This window comes from Canis lupus, chromosome 10 (genome assembly GCF_048164855.1).
Source record: "Canis lupus baileyi chromosome 10, mCanLup2.hap1, whole genome shotgun sequence".
Lineage (NCBI taxonomy): Eukaryota > Metazoa > Chordata > Mammalia > Carnivora > Canidae > Canis > Canis lupus.
In genome coordinates, this window is record NC_132847.1 from 37,188,045 (window position 1) to 37,211,940 (window position 23,896).

The 23,896-nt window shown below is 37.2% G+C and overlaps 1 protein-coding gene across 19 annotated transcripts in view; it reads left to right on the forward strand.

Moving 5' to 3' along the window:
• Positions 1 to 23,896, forward strand: part of CCDC171 (coiled-coil domain containing 171) — a 467,902-nt gene that overhangs the window by 42,483 nt on the left and 401,523 nt on the right. For all 19 annotated transcript variants that reach the window (XR_012037998.1, XR_012037999.1, XR_012037996.1 and 16 more), the window contains one exon: positions 10,618 to 10,764. Coding sequence is in view for 15 of the 19 variants with exons in the window: in XM_072841423.1 (XP_072697524.1) it covers positions 10,618 to 10,764 (147 nt within the window). In the remaining 4 variants the exon portion in view is untranslated. The remainder of the gene's footprint in view (positions 1 to 10,617; positions 10,765 to 23,896) is intronic.

The following is a 23,896-nucleotide window of genomic DNA, read 5'->3' on the forward strand; positions in this document are numbered from 1 at the left end:
GATAGATTGAAATTCACTTCCCTATTTGCTGTTGATGGGTGTAGGTTTCCATCCTATAATTAGGTGTTAGTATGGGATAGCATTCTCTTTGTGCGACTCTCTAAGAGAATTCAGTTTTTAAAATAAGTTAAAAAAAAAACCACCTTCTAAGTGAAACCCCATCTTTAACAGACAAAGCAGGTGTAGTATTTCTTTCATCTGGGCTTTAGAATTCAGTCCCACTATAAAAAAAAATCTTAATTTTATGCCATGTCTCTTTTCTTTCCTAGTAATTGAAACGCTAAATAGAGGTGTACTTCTCTGGAATATTAATGGGAACTCTAGTGCAGTTACCTCATTTTAAAAAGGCATTTCTCATTTTTTTTAATGCATGTCCTCTTTTGATAAACATAAAAACTCCACGTCTCTCTTTAGCATTATTTGAAATTTCAAAACAAATCAAAGCCTCCCCCAAGAAACTCCCAAACAAGCCAAAGCCAATTTAATTTAAAAACGAAGTATTTGTACTGATTTTGAAATATATATTCTTATTTAAAAATTTTTTAATCTCCATTAAAATTTTTAATTTAAAATGGCCATTTGTTATGTTTTTATCTATTATTTCTTCATTCCTCCTCTAGCAATAGGAACTTTGAAGATGCTTATTTGTCACAAGCTTTTCTATTGTAGATAGTGTGGGACATGCAGCAGTAAAGGGTTGTTTTAAATGGCCATGCCCTTTTCTTTGTCACTTTTCCAGTTCATTTCAATGTATAATTTATCAATAGGATTGAAAGCATTTAGAAGATGTGTATTTTTTCGTATTTATCTTGTTTCTCAAATTCTGTAACTCAACCAGGGAATAAAATCCTTTCTTCCTTCATTGACTAAATTTAATTTAAACATCTAGTGATAAGGAATGAGAGAATTTGTAATGGCAAGATGCCTGGGAAATGTAGATTGAAAATAATAACATACACTAAAGCAAAGAAGAACAGGGAGGCAGTAAAGGAAGGTATCAGAGCAGGCTTAGGTATCAGTAGGCAGTGTATTTTGGATTGGAGGGCAACATGTGAAAGATTGATCTGGTAGGCATGGTTGTGATCTCGGGACATCCTGGAAGAAGCTGCATGGAAAGGAAGTGTTTCAGAAGTTTGGTTGAAATGATCTAGAGCAGCAAGGAGCATTTCTTTGCAGTTTCCTAGGCAACTGCCCAGTGGTGCCCTGTGTAAGCAAGCAGCATAGACAGTGACTCTGGCACTGGTCCTGCCTGTTTTTTTCTAAACAGGAAATAGCTTTATATTCAATTTATAAAATTGCTATCTATTGTGCTCATTGTAAAAAATGCCCTAATTTAGGGAAATTCAAAAACAAAAGTGAAGGTCTTATGACTCCCTCCCCCACCAAATCCCACTCCTTATCTAAAGGTATATGAACATTTTATCATTGTATTATGTAAATGGAATTATATCCCTCAGTATGCTTGGTGTCCATCTTTTAATATCCTTGTATTATTCTTGTAGCATTTATATGGTTTTCTGCCATGTGGATGTTCCCAACATATATTAAGGAATCCCTTATTGAAAGACATTTTATTTCCTTCAAAAATTTTTTGCTGTAACTAAGATTTGGAGAGCCTGGTTGGCTCAGTCCATAGAGCTTGTGACTCTTGAGTTTGGGGTTGTGAGTTCAAGCCTTACATTGTGCACAGAGCTTACTTAAAAAAAGAGAGGGAGGGATACCTGGGTGGCGCAGCGGTTTGGCGCCTGCCTTTGGCCCAGGGCGTGATCCTGGAGACCCGGGATCGAGTCCCACGTCGGGCTCCCGGTGCATGGAGCCTGCTTCTCCCTCTGCCTATGTCTCTGCCTCTCTCTCTCTCTCTCTCTCTCTCTGTGTGACTATCATAAATAAATAAAAATTAAAAAAAAAAAGAGAGGGAGAGAGGGAGAGAGAAATTAAAAAAAAAAAAAGGAAAAAATGATTCATTGACATTCCTGGCCATATCTTTGAGCTGTTGTACGAGTAACTGAATTATGTAAATGCCTAAAAGTATCACTGCTTGGTCTGCAAGCTTATGTATTTATAATTATGATCAGTATTACATAAAGTTAATACCAGTTTATACTCTATGACTGAAAACATTATTTCTGATTGTAGAACTGTGCTGGCTTTGGGGATTTCAGGAGATAAGCAGGTACTAGGTTGAGTTGTGGTAACTAGCTACATTGATATATTTCATCAGGTAAGAAGGAGGAGTACCTTAGCTCTGGTATGTTTCTAATTATATTTTTATAATTCTTTAGACTTGAAACCATATTTTGGAGTCTGAGAAATGTTTATATGAGGATATTTAAAAAAATTTAGTTTTGGGGCTATGTTTCTCAAGTATGTGGACAGAAAGCAAGTTTTCTAGTAGCACAATGTGGTTTCCTATAATGGTAAATATCAGTTCAAAAAAATGCCTCATTTATGGGATCCCTGGGTGGCGCAGCGGTTTGGCGCCTGCCTTTGGCCCAGGGCGCGACCCTGGAGACCCGGGATCGAATCCCACGTCGGGCTCCCGGTGCATGGAGCCTGCTTCTCCCTCTCCCTCTGCCTGTGTCTCTGCCTCTCTCTCTATGTGTGACTTTCATAAATAAATAAATAAATAAAATTAAAAAAAAAAAGCCTCATTTTAAAATATTTTAAGTTCGGGACACCTGGGTGGCTTAGTGGTTGAGCGTCTGCCTTTGGCTCAGGTCATGATCCTGCGGTCCTGGGATCAAGTCCCATATCAGGCTCCCTGCAAGGAGCCTGCTTCTCTCTCTGCCTCTGCCTCTACCTCTCTCTCTGTGTCTTTAGTGAATAAATAAATAAAATATTAAAAAGTTCAACACCTCCCTCTAGTGGACAAAAGAAGAACGCCCTCAATTTCCATCGTCCTTAATATGATTTTATTTACACACACACTCATACACACATGACACTTATATTTTCACTATAAGGATCCTGGTAGCTTTTTATTTTATAAGAAGATAAATTCTGGGGCACCTGAGTGGCTCAGGAGTTGAGCATCTGCCTTTAGCTCAGGTCGTGATCCTGGAGTCCTGGGATCAAGTCCTGCATTAGGCTCCCCTCAAGGAACTGCTTCTCCCTCTGCCTGTGTCTCTGCCTCTCTCTGTCTCTCATGAGTTAAAAAAAAAAAAAAAATCTTAAAAAAAAAAGAAGATAAATTCTGTGATAAAAATTTAAAAATTTTATTTGCAAAGAGGCAAATTAATCTTGACATGTAACTGCATGTATTATTTTATAGCTCTTTTGGAATTTTCTTGTATGTTATAATATACCCCAGACTTAGACTGTGTTGATAAAACCACAAATATAAGATGAATATTTGAACATACAGAAAATGACAGGGACTAATACCAGTACCTAGTATAACGTACCAATACCATTAATATACCTAAATATTTTATTTATTTGTTCATGAGAGACACACAGAAAGAAGCAGAGACATAGGCAGAGGGGGACACCGGCTCCTTGAAGGGAGTCAGATGCGGGACTTGATTCCCCAGACCCAGGATCACGCCCTTAGCTGAAGGCAGAAGCTCAACTGCTGAGCCACCCAGGTGTCCCAATATTGTTAATATATCTAATATTTACCATCTAGGTCATGTGTTTGTCATATTTGTCTCAGCATTAAAAACAGACAAGCAATAAATTGTTATATTATTTAAGAGCGACTATTCTGAATCACTTTATCATCCCACCATTACCCCATTCCCAAAAGATAACCATTATTCTGAAGTCAGTGTTTAATTTTCTGTCTGTATACATTGACCATGTATCATATTATTTTAGTATTTTTTTGTGTTTTAAAAATATACATAGAGTATCATAATGTATGAATCTTTGTCCAACTTGTCTTTCTCACTAGTGTTTTTGAGATTTTTTCCCAAGTTAATAAACTGGCTCTGGTTTATTCAATTTAACTGACGTATGGTATTTTATTCTATGTGTATCTCATAATTATTTTCCATTACTGGATTGATTGAGATTTAAATTCTTCCCAACTTTTAATTATCACATACAGTGCTTTCATGAATATTGAATATTTTTGTTTATGTAGGTATGTAGTTTGTGTATATGCAATTATTTAGAGGTAAAATATATGCCAAATTGTTCTCCCACATGGTATGCCAATTCAAAAGAAGAGTTCCTCTTCTCTTAACAATTTCTTGAATACTTGGTATTTTTTGGACTTAATTTCTTTTGCAATAGGATGTTTGTGAAATTATATCTCATTTTTGCTTAAATTTCTATTTCTCTGACATTGAGCATGTTGTATTTATTGGCCATTCATGTTTCTTCTTCTGTGAACTGCCAGTTTATACTTTTACTTTCTCCTTTTGGATTGTTTGTATATTTTTATTGATTTATAGGAGCTTTTAATATATTTGGTTGCTAATCCTTGGCTAGTTATATCCTCATTGTAAACATGGAGACAATTATATTGGATTTGATGCGCCATTTTAAATTTTAGTGTAGTTGAATTTATCACTCTTTTTTTTATTAATAGTGTCTTTTATGTCTTAACCTAAAGTCGTAAAGAGAATGTGTATTTTTTTCTATACATAGCATGAGGAGATCTAATTTTATTTTTTTTCAAATGGATAACCAAATGCCCCTCTACCAGCTATTCAACTGTCTGTTCTGTCACCACTTACTGATTTATAGTGTTGTCTCCGTCCAAGTTCCTTTCTATCTAAGGTTTAGTTCCTGAGCGCTGTGTTCTGTTTCGCTTATATACTTATCTATTTATGAGTCAATATTGAATTGTTTTATTTACCATGGCTTTAGAATAAGTCTTGATAACTGGTAGGGCAAGTTCCCCTCTCCATATTCTTAATATTTTTTATGGGGGAATATTTTTTTCTTAGCCTTTAATCTCCCATGTGAGTTTGAAGTTTAGCTTGTAATATTCCACCAAGAAAACTTGGTGAAACTTTGATCAGAATTGAATTGATTTTAAGGTCTATTTGGCATAAAGTGGATATGCTTAATTTTTTCTGTTTTCTATCTCTTTATATTTTTGTTCTATTTCCTGAGAGATTTCTGCAGCATTATATTGTAACTTTTCTACTGAATTTTCATTTTTTCTTTTGGGTTATTTATAATTTTTTAAAAAAAGTATTTATTTGGGCAGCGCCAGTGGCTCGGCAGTTAGCGCTTCCTTTGGCCCAGGGTGTGATCCTGGAGACCCTGGATCGAGTCCCACGTCAGGCTCCCTGCATGGTGCCTGCTTCTCCCTCTGCCTGTGTCTCTGCCTCTCTCTCTGTGTCTGTCATGAATAAATAAATAAATAAAATCTTTAAAAAAAAATAAAAAAAAATAAAAAAGTATTTATTCATTCATGAGTGACAGAGAGATGGAGACAGAGACACAGGCTGAGGGAGAAGCAGGCTCCATGCAGGGAGCCCGACATGGGACTCCATCCTGGGTCTCCAGGATCAGGCCCTGGGCTGAAGGCGGTGCTAAACCGCTGTGCCACCCAGGGATCCCTTTTTTGATGTATTTTTATTTATTTATTTTCATATCTTCTTATAAATAAATTTCGTGAGCCTTCTCGAATACTCAGTTTCTCACATATAAGTGAGATTATACAGTATTTATTTATCTGATTTATTTCACTTAGCATAATGCCCTCAGGGTGCATCTATGTTGTCCCAAATGGCAGGATTTCCTTCTTTTTTTATGGTTGAATAATACTCTACTATGTATATGTGTATGAGTGTGTATATATGTGTGTGTGTGTATCACATTTTGTTTATTCATTCATCTGCTGATGGACACTTAGGTTGTTGTCATGTCTTGGCTCTATTAACAGTATTGATTTTCAAGGCTATCAGTAACTGATGGGAAGGGCCATGGATTTAGGGCAAGTTAAAATGCCAAAAAGCTCACCATTGTTACAGAGATTTCAGCTGATTTACTTGAATAAGTGCTTATTGATAAGATTATTACAAGTCTATGGTGAATTTCCACTTATAAAAAATTTGATTTTGACTTTTTTTGCCAGTGTTCTTCATGCTTTTATGGAAAAAAGAATTTTTGGTTGTTCTTACTTTGCAATTCTGAAATTGCTTCTGTTCTCAAAAGATATTTTGAAGGTTTATTCTCTTTATTATGTGTTTCTTTGAGGTTGTTTTTCCTCTTCCCCCTTGATTTAGATTTCATCTTTTATGTTGTTTTTTTCCCCTCAAAATACCTCTTTTTCTTATGTTTGAGAGTTGAGGACTAAAAGGCTTATTAGGAGCTTGAGTGTTTGAGTTTGCTCTTTCAACTGTGATCTTCAGTGTAGGGTTACTTGCCTGGATATTTGAAACAGGTATGTATATAAACCTCCTATCTGCCCCAACTAACCTAAGAAGAGGTAGAAAATAGAAAACCTAAAAGAGTTGGTATCAAAATTCCAGGCCCTTATTGCTTCAGCAATGAACAAAAAAACATGCAAAGAGCAGGTAATTTTCTTAAACTGCCAGAGAATGGAAAAATCTTTTTTTTTTTTTTAAAGATTTATCTGTTTGAGAGAGAGGGAGAGAGCAAGCAAGCACAAGTGGGAGGGGCAGAGGGAGAGGGAGAATCCCAAGCAGACTCCACGCTCAGCCCAGAGCCTGATGTGGGGCCAGTCCCAGGAACCTGAGACCACCACCCCAGCCAAAACCAAGATTCAGACTCCTCACCAACTCTGCCATCCACGTGCCACTTATAATGGAAGAATCTTGATGACATGCTAAACTGATAAATCTTGATGCTAAATTGACAAGACTAGAAGAAAAGATAATTATAGCTAATCTCACTAATGAATAAACATACAGAAGTATTATATAAAATATTAGCCAACTCAATGCAGCAAAATATAAAAAAGGTATAATATAAAAAGCCTTTATACAATAAATACCAGGTGAGTTTAACATTGGAAAATTAATCAGTGTGGGCACCTGGGTGGCTCTGTGGTTGAGCATCTTACTTTGGCTCAGGTTGTGATCCTGGGGTCCTCGGGATCGAGTCCCACACCAGGCTCCCTGCAGGGAGCCTACTTCTCCCTCTGCCTATGTCTCTGCCTCTCTTTCTGTGTCTCTCATGAATAAATAAAGTATTTAAAAAAATTAATGTAATTTTAAGTTAATGTAATCCCTTAACTATGTAATATAAGTTTCTTGAATATGTAAATAGAATTCCTAAGAAGTCTACACTATATGAAGAAGGCAGTTTTTATTTTTATTTTTATTTTTTTATTTTTATTTTTTTAAATTTTTTATTTATTTATGATAGGCACACAGTGAGAGAGAGAGAGAGGCAGAGACACAGGCAGAGGGAGAAGCAGGCTCCATGCACCGGGAGCCCGACGTGGGATTCGATCCCGGATCTCCAGGATCGCGCCCTGGGCCAAAGGCAGGCGCTAAACCGCTGAGCCACCCAGGGATCCCAAGAAGGCAGTTTTTAAACATAAAAACTGTGTGTGTTTTATATGCATATCCAAGGGTATATAGTAATTGTCATGTAATATTAGTGACTACTTGACCTCTGCATTAAAACTGGGATTGTTAGGTCAGCATTTCATCTACATCTTGAAAGACTTTTATTTAAAAACTGCATTACTGTAAGGACCAAGTATCATAAAGTTAAAATCTCACCAATAAATATAATAAGCCCTAACTGATCCATTACTGATTTTCCAGTTTTTTATATGATTAAATCAAAAGTGTCATGGAATGATGCATATGCTTTTTGTTTAGTGTAATGGAATGATTGCATTTTTTGTACTGTTTCTCAATAGAATGGGAATCATAGTCATATCTTCTTATTTTTTGATGTATTTTTTTAAATTTTTATTTATTTATGATAGTCACACACAGAGAGAGAGAGAGAGAGAGAGAGAGAGAGAGAGGCAGAGACACAGGTAGAGGAAGAAGCAGGCTCCATGCACCGGGAGTCCAACGTGGGATTCGATCCCAGGTCTCCAGGATCGTGCCCTGGGCCAAAGGCAGGCGCCAAACCGCTGTGCCACCCAGGGATCCCTTTTTTGATGTATTTTTATTTATTTATTTTCATATCTTCTTATAAATAAATTTCGTGAGCCTTCTCGAATACTCAGTTTCTTTTGCTTTATTTAATAAGTATTGTTTGAAATAATTGCCATCAACTATGATACAAGCATTTTTGGTTATGGTTTTTATTTTGTTTTTATTTCAGATTATTTGGTTTACATTGAGATTAACCTTGTAAATTGCTGTTTATTTATCTAAAAATATACATAGTACTTTGCGTGGATGATAGAAAGCTGGAGATGATGTGTCCGTCAGGAGGCACATAATTTGACAGTGAATTTGAGTTGATGCTGGCACTATTGACTGCTTGACACTATTGACTGCTATTCTGTCATGCAGAATAAAAGTAGTATCTTATACATGGATGGTGCTTAATGGTCTTAAAAGTACTTTTGTATATGAAGGTCCTATTATGATGAAATTAGAGGACATATGGCTATTTGTAAAACCATTTATTCCCGAACCCAGAGTGTCATTAAAACAATGTGAGTGGTGTCTGCTTACTATAGGCAATGCTGGCACAGTTTTGCTCTGGTACCCAGATTTGCTCTTTGTGGTATTAGTTTAAGGATTGAAAATGTGTGAGCAGATGAACTTCTGTATATTGAGATGTTTCTGTTACCTGAAGATCATTCCTGAGTTCATGTGTAGTCGGCTACCGAGTGGTAATCTCATGAGTGAGGGGGATGTGGAGAGAGGGAATTAACGTTAGGTTTTATTCTCCATTCTCTGACTGTGGGCTGCACTGCCAGGTGCCTTCCATGTTAGAGTCTTCTATAGAGAGTTGTATTTGGTGCTTGTGACATTCTCAATCAGGTTCTGGTGACACTGTTTGAGTGACTAGTAATACCTGGAACCATTTTGGGTCCCTATCTGTGTGTATATCCCTAGATAAGACTGTGCTGGTGAAGGAACTTGGGAAAGGAGCCTGAGCCAGAGACCTGAGTGGGAATGATAAATCAGGACACGTTACTGCAGAAAATACCTTTGATGTGGGTGTTGACTTTATACTTGAACTTTCATGACATTCAACTCTGATTTCTGAGTTTTGTGGGGAGATAAGATTGAGAGATTTCAGCAGAAGATGACCTGATGTTATTTTTCTTTCAATAATACAGCAAAGATTGGAAAACTTGGAAACTGAAGGAAATGAAACACAGCCATCTAGTGGATAAAACTTTAAGAGCTATAGAGCTATAACCATAGCTAAAGTACCATGAGCTCACATAAAAACCTCTCAAGGGGGATCCCTGGGTGGCGCAACGGTTTAGCGCCTGCCTTTGGCCCAGGGCGCGATCCTGGAGACCCGGGATCGAATCCCATATCGGGCTCCTGGTGCATGGAGCCTGCTTCTCCCTCTGCCTATGTCTCCGCCTCTCTCTCTCTTTCTCTGTGACTATCATAAATAAATAAAAAAAAAATTAAAAAAAAAAAAAAACCTCTCAAGGGTCATTATTAGGCATTCAAGCTAATCACTTCTTATCACACAAGTGAGCAGGTATATTTGTATTACAAAATATTTTTTTAAATTTTTATTTATTTATGATAGTCACAGAGAGAGAAGGAGAGAGAGGCAGAGACAGGCAGAGGGAGAAGCAGGCTCCATGCACCGGGAGCCCGATGTGGGATTCGATCCCGGGTCTTCAGGATCACGCCCTGGGCCAAAGGCAGGCGCCAAACTGCTGCGCCACCCAGGGATCCCTGTATTACAAAATATTTTAAAATTTTAGTGAGGGGGAGAACATTATATATAGCAGTAGGACTGCAGCGTTATGTAAATACCCTCAGAGGTCAATTGAACTAGCATAAAGTATAGTAAGCTAGACACATTTTCAAACATAACATGTATTAATCAGAGTTTTAAAATTGTAAAACTCCTGTAATTCTTTTTTTTTCAATTTTATTTTTAAGTAATCTCTACACCCAGTGTGGGATTCAAACTCACAACCCCGAGATCAAGAGTTTCATGTTCTACCAATGAGCCAGCCAGTCACCCCAAAATTGTAAAACTCCAGCAGTGCTTTTTGAACATTTTGAAACATTACTGGAAACATTAAAGGGCAAATGTCTTTGAGATCCTTGAACAAGAGAGGTTTGAACTGCATGGGTCCACTTACACGTGGTTTTTTTTTCAATAAATATGTTGGAAATTTTTTTGGAGATTTTGGACAATGTGAAAAAACTTGGAGATGACCTGGAGATGTGGAGCCAAGAAATACTGAAGAAAATTAAGAAAAATTTGATATTGTAAGAATACAATACATAATACATATAAACAGATAAAATATGGATTAATCAGTTGTTTGTGTTATCATTCTGGTCAACAGTAGGCTATTGGAAGCTAAATTTGGGGGGAGTCAAAGTTATACACAGGTTTTTTGACTGCTCATGGGTGGGTGTCCCTAACCCTCATGTTGTTCAAGGGTCAACTGTATAACCTCTTGTTAAGTTGAAGCACAGATTTAGTTACTCACTGTCTTCTATAAGATACATTTTTGTCATTTTTGGCTTATAAACTATATTGATGCAAAAACGAATTATTTTCCAGGAGCAAGATAATGCTGTACAAAATATGCACAAGAAGGTAGAAAAATTAGAAGCTGAACATATGGACTGCTCTGATCTTTTACGGCGACAAACAAGTGAACTTGAATTTAGCACTCAACGAGAAGAACGTCTTAGAAAAGAATTTGAGGTATATTTTCTTATTCTTTTAAAACAGTCATTTAAGGTCAGAGAAAGTTTTACTCTATCATAAAACATAAAACTAATTTTTTCAGTACTTATTTATATTGAATATCTGGTTTCTTTGATAACTTTATATTTGAGTAAATTATATTTTGCCCCTAATTTTTAAAATCTATCCATTTTTAACAGTTAATTCTCATGGAATATTTGGAAAGCTTGAGGGTAATTGTTTACATTATAAGGTTGAGGAAGCAACACAGGAAAGGATTTTGTACACATAATATTAAATTCTAATTTTGTAGTTTTTTTTTTTTTTTTTTTTTGTAGTTTTTTTTTTTAAGATTTTATTTATTTACTCATGAGACACACACAGAGAGAGGCAGAGACATAGGCAGAGGGAGAAGCAGACTCCCTGTGGGGAGCCCCATGTGGGACATGATCCCAGGACCCCAGGATCATGACCTGAGCCAAAGGCAGATGCTCAACTGCTGAGCCACCCAGGCACCCCACTAATTTGGTAGTTTGAATCATGTACTAGCTGAATGATTTTGTGGAATGCTTTTCAGGTAAGACTTTAGATGGGAAGGAAGCATCAACTTACAAATGAAATATATGATTTTTAAAAAAAAATTTAAAAAAAAATTTTTATTTATTTATGATAGTCACAGAGAGAGAGAGAAAGAAGCAGAGACACAGGCAGAGGGAGAAGCAGGCTCCATGCACCGGGAGCCCGATGTGGGACTCAATCCCGGGTCTCCAGGATCGCGCCCTGGGCCAAAGGCAGGCGCCAAACCGCTGCGCCACCCAGGGATCCCCGAAATATATGATTTTTTATGAGAGAATGATACTGATGGTCACTTTAATTTTTAGAGAAATTTATTTAATTCTTCTTTTTAAACTTTCTTTTGTTTATGGGAAATTAAGTATTTCAATAGGTAAATAAGTTTTATTTTAAACATAATCTGTAATTGTTATTAGGTAAATAAACATTTTTAAAGAGAATTCGGGCAGCCCGGGTGGCTCAGCAGTTTAGCACTGCCTTCGGTCCAGGGCATGATCTTGGAAACCCAGGATCGAGTCCCATGTCAGGCTCCCTACATGGAATCTGCTTCTCCCTCTGCCTGTGTCTCTGCCTCTCTCTCTCTCTCTCTCTCTGTGTGTGTGTGTGTCTCTATGAATAAATAAATAAAGTCTTTTAAAAAAAAGAGAATTCAATGATAAAAATGTTAGAGGTACTCCAGTTAAACTCACTGCTGTCATTTGACATTGTTCTGGAAATTTTAGCCAGAGAAGTATATAATGGCAGAACAGCAATAAGAAGTATAGTTTTTGGAAAGAAGGAGGTATGACTTATTATTTTCAGATGATACATTTATAAATTGAATAGTCAAGAAAAATCAACTTTAAAATTATTGACACTAGTAAGGACATTCAGTAAGGAGGCCAACCAAGAAGAAAATAACATGTAACAATTTTATTTACATTCTTACATACGATTAATAATCAGGGAATAAAACATGTAAAAATTTTCTTCACCACAGTGACAAGAATAGGAATACAATTAACTACAGACATATTAAAAAAGTTATGAAAATTTAACTGAGAGTCTTCAAAAAATGGTGAGACATTTTGAGGATACTCAACACTATAAAGATATGAATCCTCCCCAGATTATATTATGGATTAAAACAGTTCTAATAAAAAACTCACTGGAATTATTTTGGGAATACAGATTCAGAAATTCATGTGCAAGACTAAAATAGGTATTACACTAGAGACTCTAAAACAAATTTTTATTTTGTAATTTTTATTATTTTTTAAAGGTTTATTTATTTATTCATGAGAGACACACACAGAGAGAGAGAAAGGCAGAGACACAGGCAGAGGGAGAAGCAGGCTTCTTGCAGGAGCCCATTGTGGGATTTGATCCTGGATCCCCAGATCATGACCTGAGCCAAAGGCAGCCGCTCAACTGCTGAGCCACCCAGGCATCCCTAAAACATCTTTTTAAAAAGATTTTATTTATTTATTTGGAAGAGGGAGGCAGAGAGATTATGTGCACATGTGCACACACATGTGCACCCTAGCAAGGGGAGGGACAGAGAGAGAGGCAGAGAATCTCAAGCAGATTCTGGGCTCAGTGTGGAGCCCACCTGGGGATCGATCCCACGGCCCTGAGATCATAACCTGAGCCAAAACCAAGAGGTCGACATTTAACCGACTGAGCCACCCAGGTGCCCCTAAAGCATTTTGGTAAGAGTAATGAGTGGAGATTTACTATATCAGAAGTTAATACCTATTATAAAGCATTAGTAATGTATTAGTTGTGGTATTTTGGTTGTTTGCAACAGAAACCAACTTTGATTAACTTAAATAAGGAATTAAGTGGAAGAATATGGGAATCATATTTGCAGAATCAGAATGAAACCTGGGGAATCAGGCTCAGAAATGAATCCCAGAGCTACTCCAGAGGTCTTGGGAAGAGAAATGATGGATGAAATGAAGATGAATTGGTATCAATAATTTTCATTTTTAAAATTTATCAATAATAATTGGTATCATTCTTTTTATAATTTTATTTAGGATTCAAATCCCAAAGAGAAAATATTTTTTTTTTTTTTTTAAATTTTTATTTATTTATTTATGATAGTCACACAGAGAGAGAGAGAGAGGCAGAGACACAGGCAGAGGGAGAAGCAGGCTCCATGCACCGGGAGCCCGATGTGGGATTCGATCCCGGGTCTCCAGGATCGTGCCCTGAGCCAAAGGCAGGCGTCAAACCGCTGCGCCACCCAGGGATCCCTGCGCCACCCAGGGATCCCGAGAAAATATTTGATTGAAAGAAATCGTTTGCTTTATTTTGCTACCAAATGAATCTCTCTCAGTTCTACTAAATTAAAGCCCAGAAAATAAATTTTTATGTAGGGGAAAAGAGATTGTTGAGTGGCCAAAAAGTATGGTATCTCTAAGACCAGACTTTCAGTTGTATAGAGTTGAAAGGCCAATAGTAGACTTGTAGAATATTTCTAAAATCTAGTATATGAAGATATAATTTTATTTTTTGTTTTTTATTTTTTTTATTCATGAGAGACACACAGAGAGAGGCAGAGAGACAGAGGGAGAAGCAGGCTCCCTGTGGAGCCCGATGCGGGACCTGATCCCAGGAATCCAGGATCAGGACCTGAGCCAAAGGCTCAGCTTAACCGCTGAGCCACCCAGGCATCCTGAAGATACCATTTTAAATCAGTGGGAATAGGAAAGATTATTCAGTCAATCATGTTGAAACAATGGTTTAACTATTTGGGACAAAATAAAATTAGATTCCCGTCTTACATTATATTCTAAAATCCAGTTGGATTAAAAAGAGTAAAAATATTAAAACCTGATAAAGAAAAAAATATAAGTTTTTTTCTCTCTGAGTATAGTATGACTTACTATTAATCATAAAAATAGAGGAACAAAACCATAAAGATTTGTAGCTTTGACTATGAAAAATTAAAGTCTTATATAAGTAAATTCCCCACATCAAATAATATAAAAGACAAATGAGAAAAAGATTTACAGCACAAGGTAAATATATCTGTCTATATGAATCCCCTATTATTTGGTAAGAAAGAGGAGAAAACCTTTATGAAAAAAAATCTGCCAAGGACATCAAAGAAGTGAAAGATGTTCAGATGCACAACAAACACATGAAAAATGCTTGACCTTACTATGATGTAAGAAAGGCTCTAACACTCATAATACTAAGTTTAAAGAAAAAGATGGCACCCAGTGTTGGTGAGGGTGATTTAAGAGTTTCTGTGGGTGGTTTAAGAGTTTCTGTGCCTTGCTGATGGGAGTACAAATGGATCAAGCCTTCAAAGAGCTCTGTTTGGCAAATTTATGTGGTCTTACTCAGAAAATTATCATACTACTTGGGAACTCTTCTTTCTCCTGCCCAATCTCTTCATTGCTTTCAAGGCCTATGGCTCATGGCTCAGCTGTCACCTGGGACTTTATTGTCCTGTGTTGGATCTTCTGTTTCCTAGATCCGCAAGTGTTTTTTACTCCAGTGGCATATATAGTCTAATAGTTGCTAAAGAAAGGGTATATGAGACCTAAGTTTTAGCTGATCTTGTATTTCTGAGTATGATTTTTATGAATAAAGTATTAGAGTAGATAAAATTTGACTGAATATAGAATTTTAGGTTTAAAGTCATTTTCTCTCAGAAAGAGAAAGTTCCCAGTCTCTTCTGTTTTGAGAGGCCCGATGTTATTCTGGTTTGTGTTCCTTTGTTGGTGATCCTTTCCTCATTCTTGTCAGCTCTGTAAGTTTTTTTGGTCCTCTGTTTTCTTTCAAGCATTTTTTTTTAATGGGAAGCTGTAAACATATTTTAAAAACTAAACAGAATAGTATAATGAACCTAATGTACCCATCACCAATTTCAACAGTGACCGCTATCTGGCCAATATTTTATCGTTTATACTCCCACTCACTATCCCCCCTCCCATATTATAGTGAAATGAATCCCAGGCACATATTATTGTTATTATTTTTTAATAATAAATTTATTTTTTTATTGGTGCTCAATTTGCCAACATACAGAATAACACCCAGTGCTCATCCCGTCAGGTGCCCCCCTCAGTGCCCGTCACCCATTCACCCCCACCCCCCGCCCTCCTCTCCTTCCACCACCCCTAGTTCGTTTCCCAGAGTTAGGAGTCTTTATGTTCTGTCTCCCTTTCTGATATTTCCCACACATTTCTTCTCCCTTCCCTTATATTCCCTTTCACTATTATTTATATTCCCCAAACGAATGAGAACATATGTTTGTCCTTCTCCGATTGACTTATTTCACTCCGCATAATACCCTCCAGTTCCATCCACGTTGAAGCAAATGGCGGGTATTTGTCATTTCTAATGGGTGAGTTATAGTCCATGGTATACATAAACCACATCTTCTTTATCCATTCATCTTTCGATGGACACCGAAGCTCCTTCCACAGTTTGGCTATTGTGGACATTGCTGCTAGAAATATCGGGGTGCAGGTGTCCCAGCGTTTCATTGCATCTGAATCTTTGGGGGTAAATCCCCAACAGTGCAATTGCTGGGTCGTAGGGCAGGTCTATTTTTAACTCTTTGAGGAACCTCCACACAGTTTTCCAGAGTGGCTGCACCAGTTCACATTCCCACCAACAGTGTAAGAGGGTTCCCTTTTCTCCACATCCTCTCCAACATTTGTGGTTTCCTGCCTTGTAAATTTGCCCCATTCTCACTGGTGTGAGGTGGTCTCTCATTGTGGTTTTGATTTCTATTTCCCTGATGGCAAGTGATGCAGAGCATTTTCTCATGTGCATGTTGGCCATGTCTATGTCTTCCTCTGTGAGATTTCTCTTCATGTCTTTTGCCCGTTTCATGGTTGGATTGTTTGTTTCTTTGGTGTTGAGTTTAAGAAGTTCTTTATAGGTCTTGGAAACTAGCCCTTTATCTGATACGTCATTTGCAAATATCTTCTCCCATTCTGTAGGTTGTCTTATTTAGTTTTGTTGACTGTACCCTTTGCTGTGCAAAAGCTTCTTATCTTGATGAAGTCCCAATAGTTCATTTTTGCTTTTGTTTCTTTTGCCTTCGTGGATGTATCTTGCAAGAAGTTACTGTGGCTGAGTTCAAAAAGGGTGTTGCCTGTGTTCTTCTCTAGGATTTTGATGGAATCTTGTCTCACATTTAGATCTTTCATCCATTTGGAGTTTATCTTTGTGTATGGTGAAAGAGAGTGGTCTAGTTTCATTCTTCTGCATGTGGATGTCCAATTTTCCCAGTACCATTTATTGAAGAGACTGTCTTTCTTCCAATGGATAGTCTTTCCTCCTTTATCGAATATTAGTTGACCATAAAGTTCAGGGTCCACTTCTGGGTTCTCTATTCTGTTCCATTGATCTAGGTGTCTGTGTTTGTGCCAGTACCACACTGTCTTGATGACCACAGCTTTGTAGTACAACCTGAAATCTGGCATTGTGATGCCCCCAGATATGGTTTTCTTTTTTAAAATTCCCCTGGCTATTCGGGGTCTTTTCTGATTCCACACAAATCTTAAAATAATTTGTTCTAACTCTCTGAAGAAAATCCATGGTATTTTGATAGGGATTGCATTAAACGTGTAAATTGCCCTGGGTAACATTGACATTTTCACAATATTAATTCTTCCAATCCATGAGCATGGAATGTTTTTCCATCTCTTTGTCAGGCACATATTATTTTAACTATAAATATTTTGTTACAATTTCTAAAAAATGAGAGATCTTTATTTAGAGTCACATTATCAATATCAAAACTAAATTAACAGTAATTACTTAATATGATCAAATATTTGGCATTATTCAAATTTTAAATTGCTCCACTAATGGCAATGAATGTGTGTAAGAATACAGTTTGAATCAGAATTCCAGTTAGGTGCTACACATTACAATTCGTTGATATGTCTCTTTTTTTTTCTTAACGATTTATTTTATTTATTTATTTTTTTTAAAGATTTTATTTATTTATTCATGATAGTCAGAGAGAGAGAGAGAGAGGCAGAGACACAGGCAGAGGGAGAAGCAGGCTCCATGCACTGGGAGCCTGACGTGGGATTCGATCCCAGGTCTCCAGGATCGCGCCCTGGGCCAAAGGCAGGCGCCAAACCGCTATGCCACCCAGGGATCCCCTTAATGATTTAATTAATTTATTTGAGAGAGAATGTTTGCATAAGTAGGGGAGGATTAGAGGGGAAGGGAGAAAGAATTCTCAAGCAAACTCCACACTGAGCAAAGAGCCCTATGCAGGAGTTGATCTCAAGACCCTGATGAGATCATGACCTAAGCTGAAACCAAGAGTTGGTCACTCAGCCAACTGAACCACCCAGGCACTCCCACTGATATGTCTCATAAATATATTTTAATCTACAGATTCACCACCTATAGCTTTCTTTTTTCCTTTTATTTGTAAAGATACCAAGTTATTTGTGCTATAGAGTTCCCACTGAATCTACAATTGCAGAACATGAAATATAAACAATGTTTCTTAGCATATATATTTTTTATTCAATGTGCAGGGCATGGTGACCATTTTAGTTACTAGGAAACTCATCTCCTTCATTTTGAGGAATTCTCTTGTGTTCTTTCTTCATAATTTTTTCTCAAGGCTTTTGCTGTTCTTTCTCATGCTTTTATTATTCAGGCGTCAGACCAACTGGATTGATGGTTTACTTCTTTTACCTTTCTCTTGTCTTTCTCTTGGTCTTTTTGTTACTGTGGCTTCTTGGGAGATTTACTTGACTTTACTTTCTAATCTTCTCATTGAATATTTTCCTTTTTTTTTTTTTTTAAATTCTGAGAGCTCTTGTTCTTAGTGCCATTTTTTATAGCACCCTGTTCCTATGACTACTGTATTCACTTGTTTATTCAGTAAGTATTTATAGAGAGTATTAGGCACACTTTTGGGTCTTGAGGCATGGCAGTGAACAAAGCAGTCTCTTCCCTCTTGAAGCTGGTACTCTGGTCAGGGAGAATTACACATCAAATGGAACAAAACATGATAAACTCTGTGGTTGGGGTACCCCTGGGTGTTTCAGTTGGTTGAGTCCCTGACTCTTGGTTTCAGCTCTGGCTGGTCATGATCTCAGGGTTGTGAGACTGAGCCTTGCATCAGGCTCTGTGCTCAGTGGGGAGTCTGTTTGAGATTCTCCTTCTCCCTTTGCTCCTCTCCCCTCAAATAAATGGATATATCTTAAAAAAAAAAAAAAGCAGACTAGGAGAGGTAATGAGTGATGGGACAGGGTGGTTTACCCTTTTATGTTAGTAGTCATAGAAGGCTGACCTGATGAGATGGCATTTGAGTAGAGACCTGAAAAAAAAAGGGACAGTCATGTGGCTATCTGGAGGAAGAGCATTCTAGGAAGAAGGAATAGAAAGTACAAAGGCCATGAGATGTGAGTGTACTTGGAGTTTTTGAGGAATAGCAAGTAGGGCATTGTGGCTGAAATGGAAAGGCTGGTAGGAAATACAGAATGGTAGGCAGATTTTACGGTTTTGATGATCTTCTGTAATTAATGGTAAGAACTTTGGACTTTTGACTGAGTGAGATGAAAGCCATTGGAAGGTTTTGAGCGGAGGCCTGACATACTTCCTCTTTTTTGTTTTAAAAGCAGCATGTTGTATACACTTTGGAGAATAGATTGTAAGAGACCATTTAGAAGACTATTAAAGTTGCCTCAATGAGATTATTTTTAAAGATTTTATTTATTTAATCATGAGAGAGATTGAGAGAGAGAGAGATAGAGAGAGGCAGAGACATAGGCAGTAGGAGAAGCAGGCTCCCCGCAAGGAGCCTGATGCGGCACTCGATCCTGGATCCCGGGATCAGGACCTGAGCCGAAGGCAGACACTCAACTGCTGAGCCATCCAGGCATCCCACCTCAATGAGATTTATAGTGTAGAGGAGGTGGTTGGATTTGTATGTATTTTGGAAGATAGAACCAGTGGAATTTATAGATCAATTGGACCTGGCTTGTGAGAAAAAAGGAGGGAGTAGAGGAAAATGCCAAAGATTTTGGCATGAGCAAATGGGTGAATGGCATTGCCATTTATTCAGCTGGCAAAGGATGCAGGTGGCTTAGTGATTTGTATGTTATTGGAGAAATATCTATTAAGATTCATTGTCCATTTTATTTTTTAAAAATATTTTATTTATTAATGAGAGACAGAGAGAGAGAGAGAGGCAGAGACATAGGTAGAGAAGCAGGTTCCCTGCAGGGAACCTGATGTGCGACTCAATCCCAGGACTCCAGGATCATGCCCTGGGCCAAAGGCAGGCGCTCAACTGCTGAGCCACCCAGGCGTCCCTCATTGTCCATTTTAATGGGTTATTTGTAACATATGAATGTGAGATGTTAATAATAGGGGAAACTTGGTGTGGGGTGTATAGAAATTATCAATAATAATATCAAATGTGAACTTGGCGAAGATAAAATTACACTCTTAACACCCATGGCCTGGGATCCCTGGGTGGTGCAGCGGTTTAGCGCCTGCCTTTGGCCCAGGGCACTCGATCCTGGAGACCCGGGATCGAATCCCACGTCGGGCTTCTGGTGCATGGAGCCTGCTTCTCCCTCTGCCTGTGTCTCTGCCTCTCTCTCTCTCTCTGTGACTATCATAAATAAATAAAAACTAAAAAAAAATTTTTTAACACCCATGGCCAAATTTTATGTAAAGTTAGAGAAAAATAAAAAAATGAGATTATATTCTAAAGAATATTTTTTGCTTATTTATCACTTGTGATGAATGTTTATTCAGGCCAATAAATTCAGGAATGTATCATCATTTAAAAATGTTATGTGGTGGGGTACCTGGATGGCTCAGTTGGTTAAGCATCCAACTCTTGTTTTTGGCTCAGGTCATGATCTTAGCGTCCTGAGAGTGAACCCGAGTCTGGCTCCACTCTAGACGTAGAGCCTGGTTGAGGTTCTCTCTCTCTCTCTCTCTCTCTCTCTCTTTTTTTTTTTGAGATTCTCTTTCTTTCTCTCTACCTCCCCCCCCCCCGCTCATGCATGTGTGCAAGCATGTGCACTCTCTAAAAAAAAAATATATATATATATATATATATATATATATATATATATATATATATATATATGGTATATGGATGACCATTAAAAGATTAGGATAGTTAAAGCCTGAATATATTTAGAATTAAAAAAAGTCATTTAGAAGTCACTTTAGGATTCTATAAAATCCTATGATCATCACTAAAAACATTTTTTTTTAAAAGATTTTATTTATTTATTGATGAGAGACAGAGAGAGGGGGGCGGGGAGGCAGAGACACAGGCAGAGGGAGAAGCAGGCTCCATGCAGGAAGCCTGACATGGGACTTGATCCTAGGTCCCCAGGGTCACGCCTTGAAGGTGGCACTAAACCGCTGAGCCACCAAGGCTGCCCTGTTATCTAGTACTTCTTCACACCTATAAGGCAATTAAAATGTTTTTAGTTGGCAGCCCGGGTAGCTCAGCGGTTTAGTGCCGCCTTGGCCCAGGGCCTGATCCTGGAGACCCAGGATTGAGTCCCACGTCGGGCTCCCTGCATGGAGCCTGTTTCTCCCTCTGCGTCTCTGCTTCTCTCTCTGTGTCTCTCATGGATGGATAAATAAAATCTTAAAAAAAAAAAAGGAAGTACTAGATAACAGTGATTTCTTTTTTGTTGATAAAATTCTTATTAAGCCAGTTTTGACTGAATTGAGGAAATGTTTACTGTCTATACTTTAGGATTTATTTTTGGATAACTCAGTATTGATTTTTTTCCTGGTAAAATACTTATTTGCCCCAATTTCTTTTTTTATTGATTGGTATTATAAATGTAAACTACTTTTAGATTAGTTTTACCTTGTAGTTTTTCTTAGCTACTCTGTAATTACTTTTGGTAATAGTGGGTCTCTGCTTTTGGAGAACTTGAGGTTTTGGAGGATAGTCTAGATAATCTTAGTTTTTATTCTATTTTTTAAAAATTTTTATTTATTTATGATAGTCACACACCCACACACAGAGAGAGAGGCAGAGACATAGGCAGAGGGAGAAGCAGGCTCCATGCACCGGGAGCCCGATGTGGGATTCGATCCCGGGTCTCCAGGATCGTGCCCTGGGCCAAAGGCAGGAGCCAAACCGCTGCGCCACCCAGGGATCCCCTGTTTTTATTCTATTTTATAAGAATTTTGTAAGTGGACAAGTATAGTCCTCTGACTCATCTATAATTCTTCATATTTAGACACCTTTACTAATTTTGCTTTATATTTAAGTGAATGTATCTTGTCTTGACTCTTGGCTAGATGATGACATAATGAAGGAGAAGTTAAATTTCTAGAGAGCATTTTATGCTAGTTTTGCATTCAGTTGTGGAGAGGGACTGAAATAACTGGTAGTTTTTATATATATATATTTTAAAAGATTTTATTTATTTATTCATGAGAGACAGGGAGAGATAGAGAGAGAGGCAGAGACACAGGCAGAGGGAGAAGCAGGCTCCATGTGGGGAGCCTGACATGGGGACTCGATACCAGGTCCTCCAGGGTCACACCCCGGGCCGAAGGCGGCGCTAAACTGCTGAGCCACCTGGGCCGCCCGGTAGTTTTTAAAAAAGAATTACTGTAAGATACATGAAACATAAAATAAATGAGATAATGTTAATAAAGATAATAGAGGAAAATTGTTAATGTTTTTATTTAATGGAACACATTATTTTATGTCAGTAATATCAGAATAAAGCCAACTAATATAATAGTCATGTAGCCCAATCAATGATTTAAATTTTAGTGAGGCTTTTTAACAGTTGCATTTCATGAAATGATGATTTTTTTACTGTGCCAGGACCAAAGCCGTTTATCTATGTATGTATATACATGTATGTATGTACATACACACACACAGACACACACACATGTATATAAATAAAATTTGTATTTTTAAAAAATCTGATAAACTATATACCATTGTGTGGCTTAATCATCTTAACATGGATCAATGGTTTCTTAGATTTAAAAAAAGAAAGCAAACTCCCAATCCAATTTTATAAATGTGGTGCTGGATACCACAGAATCAAGGGAAAAGTGAACTGGAAAAAGAAATATCTGTGGCTTTTATAAACCTCTTTACAACTAGGGGAGTTTTTTTTTTTTATCATGGGAAATAAGCTTAACTCAATAAGAAAAGAGAAAAGAGAAGATGCAAACCTAATACTAAGAGAACTGAGGAATCTTGTGAAGATTACCGTGGAGAGAGAATCACCTGCAAATAAATTCTGAATTGCTTCTGTCAGTCATGTTCTGTATTATAGTAACGGAAAGCAAGGTAGAGTGTAGCTTTTTTTTTCTATACTCAAGTGAAAAAGAAAAAGAAAAATGATTCTCACCTTTCCTGTTGTCCCCGAAGCCAACCTCATCTGACTTCACTTGTTAAAGCCACCAGGTGTTTGTAGGAATTATTTTTATTTTTATTTTTATTTTTTTTGGAATTATTTTTAAACACCTGTTTGTGTTGATTACTAATTATAAAGTGGGCAAATGATGAAATCAGCTGGGTTATATAATTGTTCTTAGAAGTATTACACATTTTTGTATTTATGTTCACAATGGACTTTAAAATAGGGCGTTTGTTAAAAAAATTTGTTAAATACTGAAGCTTTGGTTGCCAGGAGAGGTAAAGATGATTTTTAGAGATGCTAAGTTAACTTATAAGAAGTTGCATCTTATAAATTCTATTCCTGAGATTTCCTATTTTCATTTCCTGTGGTTTCTTTTATTATACTTAACAGTAATGAAAGCTCTTTTTTCCATTAAACTGTTTTACAATCTCAGTGGTGGCCTTCATTATTCATTCCTGGTGAATAAAAATTTGCTCTATTCTCCAGTTTATTCCTGTAGTCATCGAGTCACTTCATATGTCTGTTCTGAAACTGTTAAAGCCCTGATCATTGCTGCCCTCAGTGACTGGCTTTGAGCTCCTTCTCCTCAAACTGCATAATTTACCATAGTGGAAATGATGGGCATGGCCAGCTCTAAATATTTGCACATTTGGCTATTTCTTAAAGCTGCTGTGTAATTTTATTTATTTTTATATTAAATTAATTAATTTAAGTAATCTCTACATCCAACATGGGGCTCGATCTCCCAATCCCAGGATTACGAGTTGCGCATGCTCTACAGATGGAGCCACAGACTTTGAGATCTTCATTTTAAAGTCTTGAAATACAACAGCTACTCTTTTTATCCCCCACACAGGTGGGAATAAATATTGTAGTTAATTGTTAACAACATATAATAAATTATTTACAGTCACTAAAATATAATATACTTAGTACTAAAATAGTTTGCGATGATTCAGTTCCTTAGAATTATCTTTTTGAAAATGGATTATTACTATGTTGGTGACTACAAAAGTGTCCATTAATGGGAAATATCTGGTGGTAAAGTCTGAAAAAATATTTAAGTAAACATCCACTTTCTATTTATGCAGCTGTTGACATTCTGGGGTAAACTTTGCCCAACTGTTTTGGAAACAGTGCTATATATTGCACTACTGAGAAGTCTCTAGTATGTACTCTTGTGATATTTCCTCCTCTATTTTTCTGATGCA